Source organism: Saimiri boliviensis, chromosome 1 (genome assembly GCF_048565385.1).
Source record: "Saimiri boliviensis isolate mSaiBol1 chromosome 1, mSaiBol1.pri, whole genome shotgun sequence".
Lineage (NCBI taxonomy): Eukaryota > Metazoa > Chordata > Mammalia > Primates > Cebidae > Saimiri > Saimiri boliviensis.
Window position 1 is genome coordinate 170254074 of NC_133449.1, and position 25306 is coordinate 170279379.

Below are 25306 nucleotides of genomic sequence, written 5' to 3' on the forward strand. Positions count from 1 at the left end.
TACAAAGGAGTCCACCTGTTCACCCCTATACCAGTGTTGTCCACCTGGTATAGGGGTGAACGGGGCCCACAGGGTCTGGGAGGCACGGGGCAGCATGGTTTTTGGTGCTTCTCTTTCCAGTTTTCTTTCAAGATACTGGCCAGCAGTCCCACCGCCTGCAGAACCCGCACCTGGTAATTGAGGGCTTCAGTCCTGGTCTCTTTTCCCATAATTCTTTTCCGTAAAATGGAGGGTTGGGTTATACGCAACACTTAATGTTTCCTCTAATTTTATGACTATCAAATTGTAAAATAAGCCCAGATTAAAAATCTCTCAAACTTGTTGAGTCCTGAAGCTCTAGACACTTGCTGATTATTTCCAACTGGCTCTGCCTACTGGCCGTTAAGACTCGACATGTCTGAAACAAAATTCTTCTTCACTTAGCTCCTGTATGGGCAATCATCTCTTTGCTATCCCATTACTCAGACTCAGAAGGCTGATGTCTACCTGGAAGTCCTGGTAGCTCTCCCCTCATTCCCCGTCCCTACCCGATATCCAATTATCCCTTGAATCCTGTGGGTTCTTTCTCCCTAACCTTGGCCAAATTTATCCATCCATCACCCCCATTGCCACCATCAGTCCAAACCTTAGAGGTTCAGTCGTGTACCTTCATCTCTATACTCTTTTAAGCCCACCATATATTCCAGCGAACTTTCTAAAACTCAGTTCATCGAAAACACTCATGAGCTTTCAGGGACTATTTCTTTCCGAAGTACTTTAGGCACCTATGTCCTCTACAACGTGCAGTTCTTCCAGTCTCATCTTTCAGCTTTCTCTTAGGCCCTCCGTTCTTGCCAGAACATTACTTTTTCTGCCCTTTCCCCACCTCCAACTTGGTTCACTCCTGCCGCAGGAGTTTGCTCACACGGTGACCCTGCAAGGAGGCAGGGGACCCTCCTGCCCTAATCCTGCTCCTCATTGACAAGTTGGCTCAAGTTGCACTTTCTCCTTCCAGAAGTCCATTTCCATGTCCTGTGTAGTTTTCCCATACTGTGCTTGTCAAAGGAAGAGAGGGGCAATATGGTAAAATAAATTCAGAAAACTCAAGAAGTGAACAAAATTGAGACTGGGCATGGTGGCTCACACCTGTCATCCCAGCACTTTGGTAGTCTGAGGTGGGCAGATCGCTTGAGCTCAGGAGTTGAGACCAGTCTGGGCAACATGGAAAAAGCCTGTCGCTACCAAAAGTACAAAAATTATCCAGGTGTGGTGGTGCATGCCTGTAGTCCCAGCTACACCAGAGGATCCTTTGAGCCCAGGAGGCAGAAGTTGCAGTGAACCAAGATTGTGCCACTGCACTCCAGCCCAGGCGATAGAGCAAGACCCTGTCTCAAAAAAATTAAAATTAAAACAATGTCTAACAGGTTCCCCCTTTTTTGGAGGACTCTACAGAGCCTTTAATAGTTGAATGTAAGCATGAATCTCTTACTACCAAAACTAACTTCATCACAGAACCCCTTTTTTATAGCAGAATAGCTAACAGGAGAACTGCCTGCTCTGTGTTTGAATCTGGCTGCATCACTATCTAGTTTTCACTTCTGCAAACTGAACATTAAAATGATCCATATCATGAAGAATTATGAGCACTGAATGAACTAATTCACACAAAGTGCTTAGTGTGGTACCTCCCACCTAGTAAGGACTCAAAAAATGGAAGTGAGTGGTGGCAGTAGACGTAGTTTCATGGGGTACGTTGGGAAAAGCTTTAGTAGGGCACTTCTCATTCAACTCTTAAGACTCTCAATTGCCTCATCATTCACTTGTCTGTCTTGTACAAGTATAGCCATTTTTTCATCAGGGTCTAGTACCATGCTGAGCACTCAGTGGAAACTTGGCCTGTGTGTGTTGATGATGACAACAGGTGGTGTGATTTGGTTGTATCTGAATGTTGAGAGAAGACATTCAATGTGGCTCGATGGATGGGTTAGGATGGATTAGAGCTGAGTAAAAGACAATCCCTCAGACCCTGGGAAAGAAAAAGAGATGAAGACACTAAAGGAATAGGAGAAAGATAGAAGCAGTGCTAGTAAGGACAGAAAAGGAAGAGAAAGAATGGGGAGGTCAGGAGTTGCTGGAGGTCACGCTGTGGTTAGATCTCACTTCCCCAGGCCCCACTCCTCTAAGACCCCAGGAGTTCTTACTTTGCCCTCTCCCCCACACCCAGGGCATTGCGGGAGTTTGTGGATGGAATCAGAGGAGAGAGCTGGCGCCTTGTTCCTCCTGGGAGTGTCTCAAGCCTCTTTAGTCACCATGGAGATAGGTTGCCTCTGGCCTCAGAGACTCCCGCAGGACCTGAGGCCCCTCAGCCACGCTTTAGCCTTCCTCCCACTCAGGCACAACCAGAGACAGGGTAGACCCAGGAGAGCAAGAAGTGAGAGACGGAGAGAGAGAGAGTGAGAGCCAGCAACCCAGAGTGGCCAGAGCAAGGAACGGAAAGAGGGGAGGGTGGTAGCATCACAGGCAGAACTAGGAAGCCTCTGCTCATGAGCAGGGGACCCCCTAAGAATGGGGGTGCAGGGCAGGTAAATGCAGAGAACTTCGGAATTCCCTCTTCTCCCCCTCGGCCCCCTCCCTTTAGCTTGGGCTGGTGATCATGGTAGGGAGACACAGGGCAGGGCCAGCTAACTGCTGGGTGTTGAGTGCTGTTGTGATGAAGAGGCTGGGGAAGGGACTTAAGGGAAGGGTGCCCTGGGGGAAGATGGCTGGCGTTAACTGAGAGGTTCTCTGCCTTTACCCAAGGCAGGAAGGCTGAATGCCACCCCCTACCAGGTGCTCCAGTCTGAGGTCTGTCAGAGGCAACTCGGTTTGAGCAAATTAGAAAAATCCAGCCTCAGGTGGGGCAGGACTTGTGTACAGCTCCACCTCCCCTTTCTGGAACATTCTTAGGAAGAAAACCGTACAGACATGGGGCAAGGGGACACGTTGCCAGACACCTCCATTTGAAGGCTGGTTGGAAGGGCACTTTTCCAGACGTGGATAGGGACATAGGGGTGGATGGCAAGATGACAAAGTAGGATAGTGTGGGGTGCAGTGGGCAGGTCTAGGAAGTGGCAAGGGGCAAAGAGAAGGGAAGGGGAAACTGAAGTAGGACTGAGGACAAAGGGCTGCTTCCAGTCTCTCTCGCTTCTTCTCTCAGTTCCAGAAAATAAGAAACCAAAACTCCAAAAATAGAGAACTTTATTATCAGGGCCAAGGGCATGTGGAACCCCACCCCAGGAGCCTAGTGGTGAGGAAGAGGTTGATGCACAGGACACAGAAGGCACAGTGGGAAACTCCCCCTCCCGGGCACACTCCCCACTCAGTTATCTACGGGACCAGAGGTCTCCCTGTTCCCTCCTAGAGAAGCACCTAGGGCTGGTCTCAGATAGAGACCTAGGTTTGGTGTAGACTTCTTCCCCATTTCCCCCCTACCCACTTCTGCTCACTTGCCCACCAGTCCCCACCCACAAGGCCCAGCAGCTGGTCCAGGGTCTGGGGACTTGGCAAGTCACTTCCCAGTTGGGAGCGGGCAGAGAGGAGACCATAGAGCCCACCTTCCCTTCATCTTCACTCAGCCTAATCCCTGTGCCTGGGTGAGGCAGCAGTGTTCTCACCAAGGCCCCACCTCCCACTGCTGGCTCAGGTCGGCCCCCACACAGGCAGGCACAGTACACCTGCTCCATCACTCCCACACCTCGGTCCAGATGGCTCCGTGGTAGGGGTGGGGTGGGGGCCGGGGTGTGCTGAGCCGAAAGGGCTGGCCTACCTGCTTGCTGGGGTATTTGGGGGGGTTGGTTCGGTAGCTGTAGTCGGAGTACTGCTCAGAGCCCGTGGACGTGGTGTCCCCGGTGCCCACGAATGTGTTTGCAGGTGGCAGGTCCTGTACCACCTGGTGCTTCTTGGAGGCCGAGGGTGACTGGGGCTGCAGCTGGATGGAAGGCAGTGGGGAGTTAGAGCGGTAGTGGCGACCCAGGTCAGGGCTGCCCGGTGGGTAGTTGAGGGGCAGGTGGATTCGGGGACTGTCCCCAGGGGCATCGCTCATCAGGTTGAACTTGAGGGACTTCTGCAGCCCGGCCTCATCCTCATCCTCCACTGGCTTCACAGGCTTCGGGGACTTGCTCTTCTTGCCCTTGCTTTTGTTTCCCTTGGAGGCCTTGCCACTGGGCTTGGGGGCGTACAGGTCCTTGGTCTCCTTTTTACCAGCCTGGTAACCACTCTTGGCCTCCCGCTGCCGGCAGTAGCGCACAAGAACCGCCAGGGCGATGAGCAAGGCCACGGCCACCACACCGGCCACCACACCAAAGAGAATGTTGCCACGCTGCTTGGAGCGCTCGTATTCTGGATCTCCAGCGATGTCAATATCCAGTGGCGTGTCCAAGCTGTGGCCCAGGAGGGTGTCCAGCAGCGTGCGGTTGGCCAGAGTCTCATTGACATAAAGGTGGACCAAGGCTGTGCCATAGCGTGGGGGCTTGCCACGGTCACTGACCTTAACCACCAGGCGGTGTAGCCCATGGTGGCGCCGCTCAATCTCCTTCTCCAGGGTGATGGCACCTGAATGTGATCCAATCTGGAAGAGTCCGTAAGGGTTGCCACCTGCGATACTGTAGATCAGCTCAGCATTGACACCAGAGTCAAAGTCCTCGGCTGCCACTTGGCTGACCGTCTCACCAAGACGTGTCTGGGGGGTCAGCAGCCGGTGAGAGGCGTTAGAAGGAGCAGTGATATAGGGTGCGTTGTCATTCTCGTCTAGCACATTGATGGTGACACCAACATACGCTGAGCGAGGTGGGACGCCACCATCCACCGCCTTCAGCTGGAAGGTGTAGGTGCTTTGTTGCTCTCGATCGAAGCTCAGGCTGGAGAGGATGGTGCCTGTGCCATTCTGGATAACAAAGTCACCATTGTCCTGCTCCACTGAGAGCTGCACCCGGGCATTCTCCCCCTTGTCTCCATCAATGACAGTCACCATGCCCACTGGACTCAGCGCTGGCATGTTCTCCATCACTGAGAAGTTGTAGCCACTCAGCATAAATTTGGGGTCATTGTCATTGCAGTCCAGCACATTGACAAGGACAGTGGCTGTGCCCTGGAGGCTAGGGCTGCCCCGGTCAGCTGCCACCACCTTCAACTCATAGCTGTCCCGCTGTTCCCGATCCAGAGATGTCTTCACCTGGATCTCTCCAGTCTCAGGTGAAATGGTAAAGAGGCCCTTAGCAGCCGGCTCAGGCTCCAGAGAATAAACCAGCTCAGCATTAGAGCCAGAGTCAGCATCACTGGCAGTGACCTCAGCGATCACTTCACCAGGCTTGTTGTTTTCTGGGAAGGCGACCTCAGTGACACTCTGAGTGAAGACAGGTGCATTGTCATTGACATCCACCACCTGCACCTTGAGGGAATTGGTGCTGGAGAGTGGGGGGTTGCCAGAGTCCACAGCCACAATCTCAATGGTGTAGTCTTTGGCCTTCTCGTAGTCCAGTGGGGTGGTGGTCTGCAGGAAATACTTCTTCTTGCTGTCACTGCCTGTCTCACTGGCCTGGCGCAGCTGGAAGGGCACATCACCTGCTACCACACAGGTGACAGCTGCATTCTCTCCCTCATCTCGGTCAGATACCTGCACCAGGGCCACAGCTGTCTGCTCTGCCACATCTTCTGAGATGTTAGCCATCCCATCTTGATGGGTCACCAGTCCTATGCCCCGGATCTCAATGGTGGGGGCATTGTCATTCATGTCCTTCACGGTCACAACCACCTGGGCACGGGCACTCTTGGGGTTGGTGCCTCGGTCCTTAGCAAGCACTGAGAAGCGCAGGGTGCTTAAGTCCTCACGGTCCACGGGGCCCTGAACAGTGATAAGTCCAGTGTTTCTGTCCAGTCGAAGAAGACGCCTCACAACTTCGGGCGCCTGGTGGAACGTGTATTCAATCTCTGCATTGGCACCTTGGTCTGAGTCATTGGCCTTCACCTATGGGGCAGGAGGGAAAAACAAGGAGAACAGAGATGGTTTAGATCAGGGATAGCAAATAAAGGGGCATGTGTGCTGCCAATGTCCTTTCCAACAAGCATGGCAGACCCAGCCAATCCAACATCGCTCCCTTTCCAGAAGCCATGTGTGTACTGCCTTTTCCCAATTTGGACACTCTGGCAGGCATTACTGACCTATTTTCCTGAAAAGCTCAGATGCAGCCTGCAAATCCTAAACAGTGGTATCGGCAACTACTGGAGATGGGACAGGGCAGAATTAAACTTCACTTGTCATTGCTGTATGGGCCCACGAAAATACCAGGAGAGGATGAGGATCCAGTAGAACTAGGGAAGCCGTTTCACCAACGAACCTTGCCTGAGCCCTCCTGCAGAGACGGAGAGGTGTGGGTAGTAGAGATGGTGTACATGCCCGTATGAATGTGCACAATATGCACGCGTGTACATACGTTATGTGTACGATTGTGTCAGAATGCATGATTATGTGGGTTTTTTGTGTGAGAAGGTATATGTGTTTGTGTATGTGTGTGCTTGCACACAGGAGTAAAGACTCACATGCCCACCTGAAGGCTCCAGGTGTGCGGGGGGAGCGGGATTTCTTTTGAAAGAAGTCAGGTAGGGTTGTGGGTCAGAGAAGCCCTCCAGGCCGGGCCCCAGCCACCGCTCTGTCAAACCGGGGAAACCTGTTTCAGCAGCTCCTTCTCCTCCCGGCTGGCACTGGCTGGCGAGGCACCAGTGCGAGGAATCCGGCCTGAGCCTGCAGCCAGGAGGGAGGGGTTGATGCAGGCCACAGAGCCTGCTGGCAGTAGGCTGGGCTCCCAGCATCAAACAATGAACTGTCTGTCCCTTTGCAGTCAGCGGGCACGCCCTCCCACACCAACTCTGACGCGCACTCGGCCCAACTCTATACAAATATGGTTGGTAATGGGGCAACAGGACCCAGGTGGGAATGGCCACGGGGTACCACTGGACAGGGAGAAACATGAGGGCTGGAGTTAGGTCACAGCCAGACAGAATGTGACAGCTCTGGGGAGTGAGGGGAGAAAAACCGTAACTTGGCAGAGTCTCTGGGATAACAAAACAGAAGAGCCCTGGGTTCAAATCTCAGTTATACCACTTCCCAAGTAACTATGTGACCTTGGGCCAATTATTTAACCTCCCTAAGCCTCAGTCTACGAATATGTGAAATGGGGATAATAATGTAACTTATTTCACAGAATCGTGGTGAGGATCAGATGGGATAACACAGGCAAAAATGACTGATACTGCCTGAAACAGGGGAAGTGTTCCCTAAATAGCATTTATTTCTCTTTTTGTCTGTCCAACTGTCTACCCTCCTACCCGCCTGTCTCTGAAAAATCAGTGCTAACGCAGTGCTGCGCAATGCACCTAATGAGCCCTCAAGCCACTGCCAGTCCTCTCCTCCTTGGCAATGGGAACTCTAGTTATCCCTGCTTGGGCTTTTTCTACCACTCCAGACCTGCAGTCCAAATAGCCCTTGGGCCTCAGGCCCAGCCTGCAGCTCATAGGATGCCACGGTTCCCCAGCTACCGTGGTCTCTGCTCACATCTCTGAGTGCCAGACCCTAACAGTTTCTTGTCCCCTCACCCCAGTCTACCTGTCACAAACTTTATCATGAGGATCCCCACTGTCTCCCTTGCCTCTAAATTGGTCATCCAGCTTCTTAACTGCCTCTTGTCTTACCTCCCTTTGTCTCTATGATTCTTGGCTTCCGTCTCCTTCCCATCCTTGCTCAGTTCTGCTTCTGCTCCTTTCCCATGGCCTGTTTTCTTTCAGCCTCTCTTTTCAGCCCAGCTGACCTCTCAGCTTACTCTCTGCTGTACTCTCCTGCTTCACCTCACTGGAAGGTGGTAAAGCTGTTACACACCTAAGCTCTGAAGTCAGACTCTTGGATGTGGCAAAGGTGGACTCTGAACTCAACAGCTGTAGGATATCAGGCAAGTTTGCTAATTTCTATGGGCTCCATTTCCCATCTGCAAAATGGGGATAATGCTTACCTTGCCCTATAAGGATTAAATGCTATAATACATATCATATGTTTAGAACAGTGCCTGGCACCTAGGCTATTATTATTTGCCATCCCCGACTGTCTGTCTCCCTTTTCTTTCTCGGTCTCTTTTCCAAGTCTCAGTCCACCGGACTCTAAAAAAAAGGCTGCAACTCCCACCCATCTCCCGCTTCAGCTTGAGGACCCAGGACTAAGGATTTTCCAGGATGGGTAACGGCGTCCAGGGCAGGCCGAGCCTCCTTAGCTCCCTCACATCAAAGAGAGAGGCATCTTCAGCCCATGGGGAAGGAGAAAGGAGCTGGGCTGGCAGGTGGCCAGAACTGAGATGGCAGCGGCAGATACACCCACCTGTCTGCAGGGACGCGGTCTTTGCTCCCTCCCAGGCCCCAGCCCCACCAAGCTGCCCAGCGCCTGGGGCAGTTCCCATGGAGAGGGGTGCTGAGAACTTCAACAGAGGAAACTGACCCCCCACTGAACCCACTGTGCCAAGCACCCTACACCTATGGGCACCCCATGCCTAGGAGAGGAGACAGGTATACAGACACCTCGTTATGTCTTTTCAGGACTCTGAGGGACCCACCTGGCTAAAATGATCTCGTTTGACTTTGTCAGGAAGACGCAAAGTGAGGCTATATCCTCCAGCTTCAGGAAACCTCATTTGGCTAAAGGGAAACTGTCCCTGGTTGGGAAGATGCTCTCATCTCAGGAGAGATTCTACCTGGATAAAAGGTGATTCCTTTGCTCCAACTCGGCTCACCTGGCTGGCAGAGAAGGATCTACTTGACTAGGGAGGGAGTTTCACTTCTCAGAGGTTTCCTCAGCTTGAGTCTGGCTTAGGGGTGGGAGGCTTACTGTTCATATGCTATGTCACTGTCACCTAGGTAGCCTGATAGAGGAAAGTAATACCACCATGCTGGAGTGGGGTGGGAAGGACTCCCCTGGCTGAGGCTAGGGAGAAGGGGTCTCACTACAGTATCCTGGCAGTTTTCCCCCTAAGTGAAGGAAACTCTCATCTGGTTGGGTGGGCTCCCATTTCTAATGGTGGGTCACCCTGACAGTTATATGGAGGGGGCCTCTCACCTGGATGACCGAGTGGCCTATGGGGCTATTCTCAGATAGTTCGGCCTCATAGGAGGGCCGCTCAAATTTGGGGGCGTTGTCATTGGTGTCGAGCACGGTGACACGCAGCAGGGCACTGCTGGCACGTGGGGGGCTGCCGCCATCCTGCACCTTGATGGTGAGGTCGTAGGAGTCCCAGCGCTCACGGTCCAGGTTGCCCATCACAATGAGCTGTGGTTGCTTCTCCTCCTGGTCCTCTGCTACCTGCAGCCCAAATAGCTCCTGGGCTTCAGGCCCGGCCTGCAGCTCATAGGATGCCACGCCGTTGGGACCAGCATCACGATCTGAAGCCAGCGGGATGGGGAAGAGTGAGCCGATATTGGTGTTCTCGGGGATGGCCAGAGTGATGACTGGTGAGGCAAAGTTAGGTGTGTTGTCGTTGATGTCTTGTACTTCTATCTGGCCCTCTAGCAACCGGGGGCTGCCGTTCTGCACAAGGTCTGTGATAGACACCTCAAACTCCAGGATGCAGGGCTCACCAGGGAGCTGGTTCTGGCATTCACGGAGCCCCTCACGGTCGATGGAGGTCTCAGTGGTGAAAATGTCACCTGTCTTGCCATCCACGCGAAGGTATGGGGCACCCACCTCTAGCTTGTACAGGTGCCCCACATCTGGAAAACCATAGTCGGCTGCGAGGCTCCCGATGAGGGTGTTGGGCGGCTGTTCCTCCAGCACCTTGTATACTACCCGAGTGGCGTGGCCTGGGGATGGAGCCAGCAGGAGCAGCACTGCTAGAAGCATGGAAGACAGCAGTAGCCGTTGCCCCCCAGGGCCCGGGCTGCGCCTCAGGGGCCCCATCCTGGCAGGCGCCAGAATCAGGAGGGCTGCAAGGGGAAAAGGCAAAACAGAGACCATGAGCTGGGAAGAGGAGGCTGGCCGGGAGCTGCCCAGAGCTGGCCCCATACTCACCCTCTCCCACTGACACACGATTCTCCACAAGGGCAGTCAGTCCCAGCACAGAGCCCCAACTCCAGAGACTCAAATCCCTGAATCTCATCCACAGCTGGGTGTAGCAGCCGTGTCTGCCCCAGCTGGAGGAGCCAGTAAGAGGCCTGGCAGGTCTAGAGCAGCTCCCGCCCATGGAACGCCCTCACCCACCTGACGCTCCCGAGGCCCAAGCCCGGCCACCCGCCCTCCTTCCTTCTCTCCCTCCCTGCTCTCTGCTTCACCCAATACCTCCTTCTCACCAGCATCCTGCCTTAGTCACCCATGGTAATTACTCTGATACTGAGATAGGGAGAGAGAGCCAGTGGAAGGGTGAGGCCTCGAGTACCCCCAATTTGAGCACCCCTTCCCACATGGTAGGAAAGAGACACAAGTACCTTTTTATACACCCCACATCCTGGGACCATGACTTCTCACACTGGGCCCCATTAAGATTGACTGGAGGGAGAGGGGGTGATGTCTCATTTCTCTTTATTCTGAGATGCCAAGCCAGTGCATATGCATGAGGTACGACAACTCAAATTCTCTTTTTCTGACAATTACCCACGGTGCCCAGTGTTCTCCACCCCCATAAAAGGCCAGCTTGAGTTGGGCAAGGCTTGTGAAAATGGTTAGGGTTGAGAAGTAGGTGTTAGCTCCCTGACTTTCCCCCAACACACATGCTGCAGAGCACGCACACAGGCCTCAGAGCACATGCTCACAGGCCACAGAGCACACACACAGGCCACAGAGAACGCACACAGGCCACAGGGCACACACACATGCTGCAGAGCACACACACAGGCCTCAGAGCACACGCACAGGCCACAGAGCACGTACACATGCTGCAGAGTACACACACAGGCCACAGAGCACACACACAGGCCGCAGAGCACACACACAGGCCGCAGAGCACACACACAGGCCTCAGAGCACACGCACAGGCCACAGAGCACGTACACATGCTGCAGAGTACACACACAGGCCACAGGGCACACACACATGCTGCAGAGCACACACACAGGCCACAGAGCACACACATAGGCCGCAGAGCACGTACACATGCTGCAGAGTACACACACAGGCCACAGAGTACACACACAGGCCACAGAGCACACACACAGGCCGCAGAGCACACACACAGGCCGCAGAGCATGCACACAGGCCACAGGGCACGCACACATGCTGCAGAGCACACACACAGGCCTCAGAGCACACGCACAGGCTGCAGAGCACACACACATGCTGCAGAGCACGCACACAGGCTATAGGGCACACACACAGGCCACAGAGCATGTGCACAGGCCGCAAGGCACACACACATGCTGCAGGGCACACGCATAGGCCGCAGAGCACACGCACAGGCTGCAGAGCACGCACACATGCCGCAGAGCACGCACACAGGCCACAGAACACACGCATAGGCTGCAGAGCACGCGCACAGGCCACAGAGCACGCACATGCACACGCCGCAGGGCACACGCACAGGCCGCAAGGCAGGCGCACAGGCCTCAGGGCAAGCACACAGGCCAAAGAGCACACACACAGGCCTCAGGGCACGCGCACAGGCCGCAGGGCACGCACACAGGCCACAGGGCACGCACACAGGCACATGAACAGTTGCTAGGGCTCCTCTCCTCTCCCTCCTGCTGCCACGGGCAGGTGTGTACAAGGGAACACAGATCAAGATTGGGGTCAGAACTGTGGTCAGGGCTGACTAGCCCTGGAATTGTCATTGGGAGCTGCCCTGGCCTGTCCTTAGCAACCGGGAGCCCAGCAGGTCTAACTGGGACAGAGCTGCTGCTGCTGATGACACCACCAGCCTTTCCCTGACCACTCCCCCACCCCACACCCTCTGGTCTCTGGATGAACATCTGGCTCCTATTTGACCTCTGTCCTTGTATATCCAGCCCCCACTTCACACCTACCTCTCCCTGCCCACCCCTAAGCTGCACCCCAACCACCACAATAACCCCCTTCTTTTGCCCATCTCCTCTCTCTTTGAGGTCATGCATTGGCGGATCCTAGCCAGACTCAGCTACTGTCTGTCTTGAATGTCCCCTCCTCTCCAGCAAAATCATGGCCACCCTCTCCTCTATTCAAATCCAAAATCTTTGGATCAGCAGTTTCTTTAGAGGCTTCTGGTTCAGTCTCCTTTCCCCACTTCCCCACTTTTACCTGGAACACCCACCCCACATCAATCCCACTGAAGGCAGGCTCTAGCCCTCCAGGAAACCACAGCCCTCTCCTGCCCACGGTGACCTCTCCTTCCTCCAACTCACAGCTGCTTATTGTCTGCTCCGATCCCAAGGTAATGAATCACTGGGCTGACTGGGACACCGCCCGCCTGTGTTGTTGTTCGGCTTCAGTATTGTACACCTGTTCCTGAGTTCTCTGTCTCTCCAGGTAGACGCCAAGCACCCTGAAGGAAGGGACAGTACTCCGTATATTCACTCATCCTCTGTCCCCAGCAATGCACCTTTGCACATCTGGGTACACTGTAGGGACTCACTCATGCATTTAACAAATGTTTACTGGGCATTTACAATGTGCCAGGCTCTGTCCTGGGCACTGGGATGCAGAAGTAGAAAAGACTGGCCCAATCTGCCGTGACAATGTTTCTAACTCAGTGACTATTTGTTCATTTTGTTTGGTTGCTTCTGTATACGATTTGGCAAATGTAAGGCAGGAGGGTGGAGAAGATCGAGGGCTATGGCCTCAGCAGTCTGAAGCAAACCCATCGCCTCACTTCCTGGCTTCATGACCTGAAGCAAAGGATTAGTGCAGCAGTTTCCTAATCTGTAATATGGGGCTAGTACTCTGATTTCCTAGGGTGTTTGAGATACTGTGGGTTAAATGTTGAGTATTCAACGAAGGACTCCTTCAAAGCATTTAGCACCATTCTAGTTATGTACCTGTTTGGAAAATGTGTTAGTTGTCTTTGCTACAAGATGGCGAGCAGAGAGCACGACAGTTTCTACTTTGGTTATTCCTACCTCCTCAGAGCTTAGCCCTGGACCTGACACACAGTGGGCACTCAGCAGCTCTTGAATGACTGTTATTTTGGCTTTCTGGGCTTAGCCTTTCCTGATACTTGCTGTGTGACCATTGTTCTTTTACTTTCTCACTTACCCTATTCCCCTACTCCACTAAGAACTTCCTGGAGTAAAATTTAAGTCTCTTGTGTTTAGGGCACATGGTAGACTCTCAGCAAATGTTCACTGAATGCACAGAGTCCTTAGATAAGTCAAACACTTCCCTTCCTCTGTGTGACCTTCCAAGCACAGGCCCCTCCCTAGAGTCTGTGCTGCCTTTATCAGATTAGTGTATATGTCTGTTTCCAGCTGCAATCTCTTTTTTTTGAGATGATGCAGTCTCGCACTGTTGCCCCGCCTGAAATGCAATGTCGAGGTCTCACTGCAACCTCCACCTCCCAGGTTCAAGCAATTCTCCTGCCTCAGCCTCCCAAGTGGCTAGGATTACAGGCACCTGCCACCACATCTGGCTAATTTTTTTGTATTTTTAGTAGGGGTTCACTATGTTGGCCAGGCTGGTCTTCAACTCCTGACCTTGTGATCTGCCTGCTTCAGCCTCCCAAAGTGCTGGGATTACAGACGTGAGCTACCGTCCCCCAGCTGCCAGCTGTAATTTTAATCTATTTAAAGGAAGCAGGAATTTATCTGATACTCCATTTGGGTCCACCCACCCTCCAGCCACCTCCCTTCCACCTGCGTGGACCTGGCATAAGGCTCATTTGACCACTTTGACCCCAACCCAAACACATCCCCAAAGGACCATCTCTAGAGAACCTCATTCTCTTAAGGGCACTGTATCTTGCTGCCACCCTCCTCTGCATACACAAGGTGGTATCACTGTGCACCCCAAATCTCTGCCTAAGTCTTGGCAGGCCAGGCGTTATGGGGGAAGCCCATGGGAATTACCCTAAACCTGCCCAAGAGGAGAAATAAGGAAGTCACTGTTTGCCTCTGCTCTCTCCAGATCAAGGATATTTAAGATATTTAATCTTTGTGGTCACATCTTCCTTTAGGAATTTTATAAAACCATGGTGCAGATTCTTCTAGGAAAAATGACTGTTCACAAATTTTAGCTGCAAATTCAGGGAGCCATGATCTGGCAGTCAGGGCGAAATGATGTGTGGCCACTCCAAGAGCTACGAATTAAGCCCCTACCTCCGGCTTCCTCCATCTCAGAGTCACAACCTGAGGCCCTATAACCTTTCAAACCTCATAGGCAGAATAGGCACACAAGCTGGTGAGACTACTCCCTCCCTCCACACACACTTTCTCTCTCATCCTTAGGCGATGCCTTACCTTCAGCCAGCAAAACAACCAGTTAAGGACTGTGGTATCTAACTCTGAATTGGAAAGAGAAGGAAAACCACAGAATAATGTCCAACTCAAGAAAGTTATGGGATGGTGGGGCAGAGAAAGGTCCCAGAAAGTAGGAGGTAAGTGGGGAAAACAGGGTTAGAGGGAGCTGCTCCGAGTGGGGAAAGGAGGTGAAGAGGGTTTAGGCCCTTCAAGCATTTGGAGAGTTCCTACAAAATGAGGATTATCTGGCCCCACCCTTAGGAATCTTTATTCAGGATGTGGGACCTAGAGAAACCCTCAAGCAATTGTGATGCAATGGTCAGACCCTCTGGGTACAACTTTGAGATAATTCGGGAGTTAAGAAAGAGCCTGAGGTCCTGCAAACTCTTACCATCACCTCTGCCATCATCACTCATCATTATCATTATCATCTCCGCAAACACTCACTAAGATTTTACTCAGTACTAAGCATTTTTTTTTTTTTTTGAGATGGAGTTTCACTCTTGTTACCCAGGCTGGAGTGCAATGGCACGATCTCGGCTCACCGCAATCTCCACCTCCTGGGTTCAGGCAATTCTCCTGCCTCAGCCTCCTGAGTAGCTGGGATTCCAGGCATGCGCCACCATGCCCAGCTAATATTTTGTATTTTTAGTAGAGACGGGGTTTCACCATGTTGACCAGGATGGTCTCGATCTCTTGACCTCGTGATCCACCAGCCTCAGCCTCCCAAAGTGCTGGGATTACAGGCTTGAGCCACCGCGCCCGGCAGTACTAAGCATTTTATACACACGATCTCTTTCCTCCCAACCCTCTGAAATGGGTGCTATTTATTATCACACTCCTTCCCATAGTACATATGATCAAATGGGGGCTGAGAAAGAATAAACTGTCTTAAGTCACAGAAGCAGTATATGGAAGAGTCAGGACTTGAGAAGAATGCCTCTTCACATACCAGCATCTGGGGGAAAGGAACAAAAATATCTGAGGCTAGAATCTGATACTTCTTATGTCACACTGGCCTCCCCACCATTCCTGGACTGCCAACCCTGCCCAGTAAGGAGGGAATAAGAGTGGGCTTAAGGGTCAAAGATGAATGAGCCCAGGCTTCCTAGGCTGCTGCTCTTCACCCAGGGGCCCATAGGGATACAGGGAGAGAACCTGGAAGGGCAGGAGCAGCAATAACAAGGCCTTTCCTCACTCCTGCCCCCACCATCTCTGAACTTTGTCCTCAGTAATTGGGCACTGGGAGTCATTAGTCCCACATGGCAGCCTTTGAAACACTCAGCGCCTTATCTGCCCTTCCCCAGGCACTGGCTGCCTTCCTGGGGAACAGTGCCCCACCTCCCGCCAGTGACATGGGCACTCAGGACCCTGAGAAGCCAGAGCCTCAAGGGGAACAGGCACAGGAACCCATGTGCCTCAGATAGAGGAGCAGAAGAGCCATCAGGAGTGTAGGAGGAAGGGATAAGGAGGGGATGGAATCCCAGAAAAGCTAAGGGAAATATCTGTGTCAACATCTGGGAAGGGATGAGAACAGAGGTGAGGGTTCACCCGGAAACTTCATTTCCAGCCCACCCCGGGGACTAAGGTCCATTTTGCTGAGTGCTGTGGCCAGAGAAAAAACAGAGGCAGCCACCACTGTCTTAGTAGCCAGGTCAGCTCTGACTCTCCCCCCGACCCCCACCCCAGCACTGTTAACACAATGGTCACTGCCGAGGGCACAAAACACCAAGGGACAAAGGGACTGTCTGGGAGGAGAGGGGAAGCAAGTGCGGTTGCCTTGGGTGGAGCTGAACAGAAGCCTCCCACAGAGAAGCAAGTGTGCAGACCTCAGCTCGTCTCCCCTGTCTCCCACAACCCTCTATTAGCCTCTGCAGGGATTCCAGGCACCTGGCATGCTTGAGTCAGATTGTTGGGGTTAGAACCCTCGCTCCATAGCTGTGTGACATTAACCAAGTGAATTTACTTTTCTGAACCTGTTTTCCATACTGCGAAATAGAAATAATGAATCCTGCCTCTTGAAATTATTTGGGAGAATTAAATGAGATCCCATGCCTATAAGGTCTATTACATTAAGGTCTCTTTACATTATATGTAAAGGACAAATCATTTTTTTTTTTTTTAAGTCTTCCAATTGCTGAATAGACCATTTTATTTCCAGCATCAGGCACACAGTAGGTGCCCCTTGGTTCAATGAATAAACAAGCTTTGCTGGTTGGCAAGTCTGATGAAGGCAATGATGATATGTATCTTACTACTGCATCCTCAGCACCCACCATGAGCCCTGGCAGATAAAAGGTACTCAATACATTGTTGAACAGAATTTCTGCACCAACTATCCTTGCTCGCGGCAGGGGCAGCCCTCACCCACTATCAGAAGGACCTCCTCCTTCCCCATTGCCCCTCCCCCAACCTTGACTCCCACTTAGCTCCTCCCCTACCTTCGCAGGCCCCCTCCTGGCCCTTCAAGCCCATTCTTCCCAGCAGTTAGCTTACTATCGCTAGCACAGCTCCCCTGCAGAAGCAGCCACAGCAGTAGGCCCTCTGCTAGGAAGATGCCAGACCAGCAAGACAACCCCTTCCTGCTGAAGTCTCTTTTGGAATTGGGAATTGGAGGTGGGTAGGAGAAGGGGAAAAACTAAATGCGGCCAGAACTGAATCCAGACTTGCTTCCCTACCACACTGCCTCTAGCCACCTCTGGGGCCAGTCTTCCTCTTCCCTCCATTCCACCCTATACCCTAGTTTAGCTGTAATTACAGGTTTCAATCCCACCACCACCACCACCAGACCCTCACGTCAATAAAGTAACACCCACCTACTTCCTCACCCCACAACACAGCTAGCCCTACGGGTTGTCATAAAAACTTTCTGGGAGGCCCCTTTCCTGGCGGCTCCCAAGGGTTAACCCAGAGCAGGTGCTAGAAGGCTCGCGGCGTCTTCCGGCACGAAGTCCAGGACTCTGCCGGTCCGAGCTGCCCCAGTACGCACCGCCTTGATCAGCAGGCGCTCCCAGCACACACCCAGCGCGCGGAGCGACTCCTCCCAGAGGACGCCGAGAGTGAGAGAGAGAGAGAGAGAGAGAGAGAGTGTGTGTGTGTGTGTGTGTGCGTGCGTGCGTGTGTTGCGGGGGTTGGGGGTGGCGGTAGTTTCTTGCTTGGACTCTGGTTGCCCCACCCCCACCCCGGCAGCGCCCGGCCTCCAAGAGCCCAAGGCAAAGCGAGGGCGAGGCGTGGTGAGAACGCGCCTCGGCTAGCGGGCTGCTTGCGCCCCCGGCATCCAGGCCGCCGCGGGGAATCCCTCCTCTCCGGCGTCTCCGACCTCAGCCTAGGGTCCCCAGCAAACCGGCGCCGGCGCGAGCAGCGCAGCGGGCGCCGCGAGGGGGCGGGGAGGGAGCTGGCGCCGGAATCACAAAGCCGCGAACCCGGCTAGGCGGAGACATTCTCATAAAACCGACCCTCTCGTAGCCGGCAGAGGGGAGTTTTGCCCTACGCTCAATCCTCCAAGGCCTCAGTGCCACCCCCAGTCTTTCCTGGCAGAAGAAATAGTAACCGACCACTGTTGGGGAAACTGAGGCCAGAAGTCTGACTTACGGAGGGTAGCTGGGAGGAGGGGAAGGGGTGCGAGACCATGTCGCCTCCAAATTCTGCTCCTGTGGCTGCTGCGATCTCCATTCTGGCTCCAGGGCCTGCCCGCGCACACACTGGCCTACAGCTGGGACCAGGCGGAGGGGGCGCTTAGGTGTGAAACGGGCCGAGGCGTGCGGGATCCACGAAGGTGTGCGGGACCCAGGTGTGCTGGGGACCCAGGTGGCTCCGAAAACTCAGCTAAATGGCCGGAAGAGGGTGGCAATCACAGTCCCCGCCTCGCACCCTCTGCAAAGGAACCTGGGACCCCGGAGCCCCGGGGAGGCGTGATGGCTTGGCCAGCCAGGTCCAACTAGTTCCCGGAACAGCGGCCAGTTGGGCCCGGGAGTGGGGGCTGGGGAGGCGCCGGCTGGGAAGTCGGCAGGCCGGTCCAGGGTTCCCGCTGTGCCGGTATTTACAATAACAATGTCGTGATTAAGGTGACGGGGCGCTGGGGGCTAGCTGAGGGATCCCGGCGGCTTCTCTAGCCTGAATCAGGACTCCGAGGGAGAGGAACGGAGTGTGTGTGTTTGTGTGTGTGCGCTGCAGGGTGTAATGTGACACTGTTGGTTTAAGGTGTGTGTGACACCCAGTGTTAAGATGGGTGAAACAGTGGGTTCTGTGTTTGTGACGGTGAGGCGCTGCTGTAGGTGCCACTGACTGTGTTAGGGTGTGTGCCGTCAAGCGTGTGCTGAGATACTGGGTTGTGTGTTTGTGTGGGTGCAGTCGAGGGGTGCAAGGAGACCTGTGCTGTGTACATATGTTCTGGCCAAGAAGTGGGTAAGACAATATATGGTAGGGTGTGTTCCTTAAAGAAATGTAAGGGATGGCTAGGTTTTGAGGGTTCATGTAGCGAACCGTGGCTGTGACACTCATACATAAGGGCATGAGATTGTGTTTGTGTGTCCACGTCGCGGGGTGTCACACTCGGTTGTGTTGTTGCTCTGTAAAGCCACGGGTTGTGTGTCCGTGCTGCTGATCGTGCAGACACAGAAGCGGATTTCGAGCTGGTGACGGTGCCCCAGTGGGCGCTGGTGTGCGGGAGGTATGTCTGTGTGCACATATGTACGGATATATGTATGTGTGTATGTATGTCCACGATCTGGCCCTCTGGGTGCCTGCGGGAAGCTGGAAGCGCCTGAGTGAGCCGAGCTAGTAGCCCAACAAGTGTGTATGTCTGTGTTGTGGACAAGGGTCCGGGAGCTTGCTCCGTCCTCCGGGAGCCCCCCCACCAAACTGGGGGCCGCGCGCTTCCCCAAACCCATCCTCCACGCCGCACGCTCCTGGCATCTCCTTATCCCCGTCTCTTCGAGCGTGCCCAGGTTCGGGACGCGGGGACTAGGGTCTTGCTTAGCACCCCCTCCCCTCCCTCGGCTTCTCGCCGTGGACCTGGGAGGCCGGAATGCCTCGGCCGCAGCCCCCACTCCGGGCTCCCGGCCGCCCCCACCTCAACCCCCACGCTCCGAGCACCAGCTGGGCCCCCGCGGCCTCGCTCCGCGGAGCGCCCCTCCCTCAGCTCCCGCCGGCCATGGCCGCTTCGGGCCCCAAGCCGCTGCAGCCTCCTATGCCGCCCGATCCTTACCCGCCTCTGGGCAGCGCCGGCCGCCCGCCCCGCTGTCCATGAGCCGCCGCCGGCCCCTGCCGGGGCTGCCGATCCGCACGGCTGGGGCTGGCGCTGCGGTTCGGGCTCCGGCTCCGGCTGGCTCTGGGCGCAGCAGCCCCGCGGCTTTGCGTCCGCGCCGCGCTCCCGCTCCCCGAGTGTGTGAGGCGGTGGCGGCGGCGGCGGCGGCGGCGGCGGCGGCGGAGCCAGCAGAGAGCGGAGCGCACAGCCCGGCCCGCCCCCTCCCTCCCCCCTCCCTCCCGACCCGCCCGCCTCCCCGCCCCCCCTCCAGCCGGGAGGTGGAGCTCGGGACCGCTTCGGTCCGGCTGGGAGGGGACCCCTAGCACCGCTCCCCAAAGCTGGACCCCTCCCTTTGCCATCTCCTCACTGCCCAAGGCCCGGCACACAGGCTGTCCCCTCGTCTGAGCTTCACCTTACGCTTATCCCACCCAAGCCTCCATCTAGGACCGCTCCTGGATTCCCCTCCTTACCCTACTCAAACACCTGTCCCCGGCTCTGCCCCCTGGAAAGTCGAAGCAGGGAAAGTGTCTCCCACAGAGCCTTCTTCCCTGGGCACCTGCTCCTCCATATCCACCCTCTTCCCGCCCAGACCCCCGATCACCCTGTGTGGCCCTCCCCTTCCCGCTGCGCTCGGGGAAAGTCCACCCCTCCCCCTCCGGCCGAAGACGCAGAGCGGTCAGCCTCGGTGGCCGCAGCAAGCCGTGGGGGTGGGGCTACGGAGGGGACCGTGGGAGGAGGAGGCTAAGGGACACGGGGGTTCTAGAGTGAGGATGGAGAAGATACACAAGCCTGAAGACGAAGTGATAAGCCTGAGCTCAGGCTATTCGAGGGTCCCCTGATCACCTGTCCTCTGGGAGGCGTAGTGCTGCGGCCACACGCATTTGCCAGTGACTCACATTATACAGTCACCGGGTCCCTGCCCCGCGAGGCCGCACAGTGTCACGGCCTGTGTCACACGCCCTCGCAGTGCCACACTGTCCCTATCACACTCACACTCACCAAATCACACACGGTGTCACACGCAGTGTCTCACTCCAATATTCGGTTTTTCCCATTCAGCTCTGGCTCTCTGGCGCCATCTAGAGGTCTCTGAGCAGCTTGGGAACTCCCTCTCCTGCGCTCGTGGTTTGGTAACCCAGGGTACCAAGTGCCCCACTTCAACAGGACCTCCTGCCTTCTTCGACTGCAGGCCCAGGCAGAGTGTTCTAGGTTAAAAGAATGAGAAATGCTATCCTTAGCCAAGCCTTGTGTTGGGTGAGGAAAGGCCCTTGTTATGGGAGGACCAGTCGCTGGGCCTCTTTTTGTCATAGCCTCCGAATCCCCATCTCTGTCTTTCCCCATTTCCCTGTTCCTATTACTCTTCTGTGCCTTTCCTCTGTCTTCTACCTCCTCCTCTTCTCAGCTCTGGCCGCTCTCTGTGGGATGCTTTTCAGTGTAAGAGTGGAATCTCTGGCTCTGAATCTAGCTAAGGGGGCAAGCAAAGTCTGCCCAAGATCTCTCCCAGAGCTGTCCCCCTTAATTGGACTCCTTTTCTGGCCTGGGTCCTGCTCTATCTCTCATCCCCAGAAGCCCGGGGGGTGGGAGGGAACAGACAGACTCTAAATGAGAGATGGGGTAAACTAGTGAAAGGGGGGGTGGATCTGTCCTGTAAGTAGCTTCTTTCTGTCTCCTGAAAGCTCATACTCTCCACATCATTGAGCACAGCTCTGAGGAGGGAATCAGTGGCCCAGAGAGAAGAAATCTTCCACAGAGGAGCTGCCCCAGTCTCCCTGCCCCCAGCGTGTGCCCGCCACCCAATGCAGCAAACCCTCCCCAGTCTGCTTGCTGGGAGCCATTCAAAGGCTTCTCTGTTCTCCTCTCTTGCTCAGGGCTGAGCAGGATCAGCAGCCACAGAGCTGGGCAGGAAATGCTAATCTCCCAGATGTTCTCCTCCATCCTCCCTGCTCCACCACCATCAAACTCAAATTCTGCACCAAGTGGTAGGAGCAGAACTGGGCCAGAGCAGCAGCACCAGGGTGTGCCTACCCTTCTCCCTGCTCCCCAGCCCCTCCTACTCCAGCTGCCAGGCTGGGCTCTGTGGGGACCTGAGGCAGGGGTAATGTAGATATGAGAATCGGGGCTTTTTTCCCCTGGAAAGAGGGCAGGTGAGAGAGCAGGGACTGGGGGAAGGACTGCAAGGGAGGTGGCATTTGAATAGGAGAAAAGTCGGACTTTTGGCCCTGTACCAAACTGGGAGGAGGACCTGCTTGGCAAGTGAAGGATTGAGGGAGTCTTCTGAAACTGGTGGTGCCTGAGTTCCAGCTGAGACTGTGGCCAGGGATTGGAACTAGGGTAATGCCGGCTATGGGAATGGTTGGAGTGCTTGCTGTGATATCGGTGTACCTGGGATGGGGTGTGGCTAAGTGAACTAGGATGTTGTAGGGCCTGGAACTGTAACACCAAGGCTGCTGCCTCTGATTGTAGTTGGGACACTGTTGAAATGCTCGAACGCTGGTGTGCCCATAAGATTACCTGAGAAGCTATTGCCAAGCTGTGTGTATATGGGCATGTGTGTGCATGTTGAAGGAGGACTGTAACTGATATGCTGTTGGACCTGAAGCTATAGATGTGAGGCTGGCATGCCTGAGACTGGCTATAGCCGAGAAGCTGTTCCCTGTTAATATGATGTACATGGGACTGTAGCTGAATCCATTGCCTAGGTCCTAGGAGATGAGAGGCTGTTGCTAGGAGCCTGTACCTGGGAGACAGGCTGTTATCTGGATAGGAGCAGAGCTACTGTTGTGTATAGGACTGTAGCTGAACTGCTATTGGTCCTGGAGCTGTAGCTGTGATGACAGCATACTGGGGATTGGCTATAGCTAAGATGCTGTTGCCCAGGACTGTGGCTGGGCTGTTACTGTGTGCAGGACTCTAGCTGGGATGCCTCCAGCTATAACTCTTAGCTTGGGTATAGCTAGGAGGCCATTTCCTGGTAATTTTGCTCCACCATTGTTGTGTGGGGGCTGTGGCTGAGACTCTATTGTCTAGGAGATGAGAAGCTGTTCTGGGAGGCAGGATACTACCTGAAATGGAAGCTGATGTACTGTTAGAGCTGATCTACGGTTGTGCCTATCGTAGTCCCCAAGTGGCTGTTGCTGGGTCAGTGACTAGCTGGGTGGGGAGAGCCAAGTAAGTCCTGCCTTGAGGTCTGGGAGATGCCAGGAGCCCTAGGCTGGGAGGGGGGCTGCTGCTCTGGGGAGGCCTCAGCAGCTGCTCTGCTGTGGATCTGGGAAGCCTGTTTTCATTACTGTTTTAACTCTTTTTTTAACCTTGTTTTTCTCTCGGCTGCACTTTCACTCACTCATTAATTTTGGTATTTTTCTCACGGTGCCTCAGCCCCTGTCACGGCTGCCATGGCAACAGGAGGCAGTGTGCTCAGTGCCAAAATATCTGATCAAAAAATAACCAAAATAAGCAAACACAAGACGACTGTGCTGGAGACTATGGTTGAAGGAGAGCCGATGGCTCAGATCCAGGAAACCCTAGGCTACAGGGTACCTGTTTCACGCTCCCTCTCCCCAGGGAAGCTTTGCTGAACCTTCTGGTAACCTGGATGGCCCCTTTTCAAGGAACCCCCCCCACAGCAATCTCCCAGGACTCTGAGATTTCCAGTAGTCCCTGTCCAAGGAGCAGTTTTGCCTAAGGTGGGAGCATCAGGAGAGGGTGAGGGCTGGGGCTCACTTCCCAGGAGCTGACAGTTGAAGCTTCTAAGATGCTCCCTCCCTGCCCTAGCCACAAACATCTGCACTCACTCACTCACCCGCCTGTTTTCTGGCCCTTCCTGCCTTAGGCTTATTTCCCCTTCTCTGCACCCAACCCCTACTAGGCCACTTTTCTTTTTTCATAGCCCAACATCCTGATGGGATGGACAGAGGGGAGGAAGCTGACAGTCTTCAGCCCTCCACCAACTCCTCAGTGGAGGTGCTGGAGAGGGGTACCATAAAAGTAGCTGACATTCCAAGACCTCTGCCCACCTCTATCTCACCTTCCTAAGGGAGCTTCCTGAACATCCCTGACCACTCACACTGCACTCCGATTTTCCCTCCCATTTCTTGGGAACCTTCTAGTTCCCTGGAGACCTCCTGTCAAGTGGGCATGTCCCCAGGAGGGGTAAAAGGATAGAGCCTCACATAAGGTAGGAATGGGCAGAGCTCTTAGTTTTTCCTTCTTCATCCACCACTTTCCCCTGTCTAGATGTCAGAAGCACTGGGAACTGGGAGAATGAAGAGGCACCCCTTGACTCTGTCTCGGTCACATCACTCAGTTACACCTCTCCTTCTGCCCCACCCCTCTGGCAGTGAAGTCTCTCTCAACAGATCTCCACCTTCTGTGAACTGCCAGAACTCACCTCCTGCATCTCTCTTTCCATTTCTATCTTCCCCTCCCCCCAAGAGCAGTAGTGGCCTTGGCCTCCTGGCAGAGCCTTCCCAGCTTGTTTCCATAGAAACCGGGTAGGCTGTGCAGTGCAAGAAGGGGAGGGGAGACGGGAGCAGGAAGGAGGGACCAAGCCTTAGGGACAGCCTCAGATGAAGGGACAAGGGCCCTGAGAGAAGCGGGGAGATGTCCCATGCAAACTGAGGGTGGGACCCTCATTTGGGGAGCCGGGTGGGGTGGAGGGTGGGGTGGGGTGGAGGGTGGGTTGGGGGGAAGAGGTAGCAAAAGCTTGGTAGGTTCTCCCCCATGCAGCTGGCTTTGCTGCCTCCTGAGGAAGGGGCACAGAATCTTCCCTTCCCTGCCACAGATAGTGGGGGTTCTTCCCTCCCCACCTCCTGAAGATTTTTATATACTGGGAACTGCCTGATCCAGATGAATGTCTTCTACAGAGACCACTAGTCTCTAAGACAGGGTCCATGGGATTCCTTTCCTCCCCCAAGAGCTCCCCACTCTCCCCGTCCAGAGTCTCCTTGATCGGGAGGCTGGGCAGCCCCCCGGGACCCCGTGGCCGTCGCTGACCCCGTGGCGTTCGGCTCTCAAAGGCCCCATTCATCTCTGGGAGCTGAAGGCGCCATTGTCCCCAGCGGGGGGTGGTGTGGGGAGTGAAGAGGTCTAGACTCAGAAGGAAGGAATGCGTCTGGAGAAGTTACCCCCGGGGCTCCAGTCTCAAGGTCCCCACCAGATTTCCATCGGGACCCTTTCACGACCCCGAGCCCTTTCCCCAGGAGCTCCCAGCAGCCTTCGCGCGTCTCCGGAGGGTGGGGACTGCCGCGGCTTGGGGGCAGCCTCGCCCCACCTCTCCAGAGGACTCCGGAGAATCCTTTCTAGGACCAGGAGCTGTCCAGCACCTCGGGTCCTGACGGACCGCTGATTCGCCTAGGTGCCGTCGGACAAGGGGGCACTCAGAGCCAGCCCTGGTGTCTCGAGAGCTTTCTCTCAACCAGGCTAAGACCACTAAACCACACTTGGCCCGAATGAGCTTGGATGCAGCTCCGGACGTGGGGATCCATCGGTGCTGAGAACTGACCTAGGGAGCACCTTGACCCCTGTCCTATCTGGGCATAATTGAAGGGCCAAGTGCCACCAGAGCACTCCCCTGGAACGCTGTGTCAGACCTGGGCAAGAAGAAGAGCCATGAGAGGTCAGGTCTTGCCTCTCCCCGCGTTCCCCATCTTTCTCTGTGCCTCT

At 54.7% G+C, this 25306-nt stretch overlaps 1 protein-coding gene across 5 annotated transcripts in view; it reads right to left on the minus strand.

The window, feature by feature from the left end:
• The window catches only part of PCDH1 (protocadherin 1), a 31212-nt gene extending 11386 nt beyond the window's left edge, over positions 1-19826 (minus strand). Inside the window, exons 1-3 of one of the 5 annotated variants that reach the window (XM_039467506.2) lie at positions 19607-19826; positions 9107-9969; positions 3785-5980 (exon numbers count right to left, since the gene is read on the minus strand). In XM_039467506.2, coding sequence (XP_039323440.1) covers positions 3785-5980; positions 9107-9969; positions 19607-19646 — 3099 coding nt within the window. In that variant the 5' untranslated portion in view covers positions 19647-19826. Of the gene's footprint in view, positions 1-3199; positions 5981-9106; positions 9970-10054; positions 11986-12351; positions 17373-17991; positions 19462-19606 lie in introns of those variants that run through there. The other 4 variants (XM_010338305.3, XM_074380985.1, XM_003920539.4 and 1 more) reach the window with 4 other exon arrangements.
• Positions 19827-25306: the final 5480 nt, after the last annotated feature.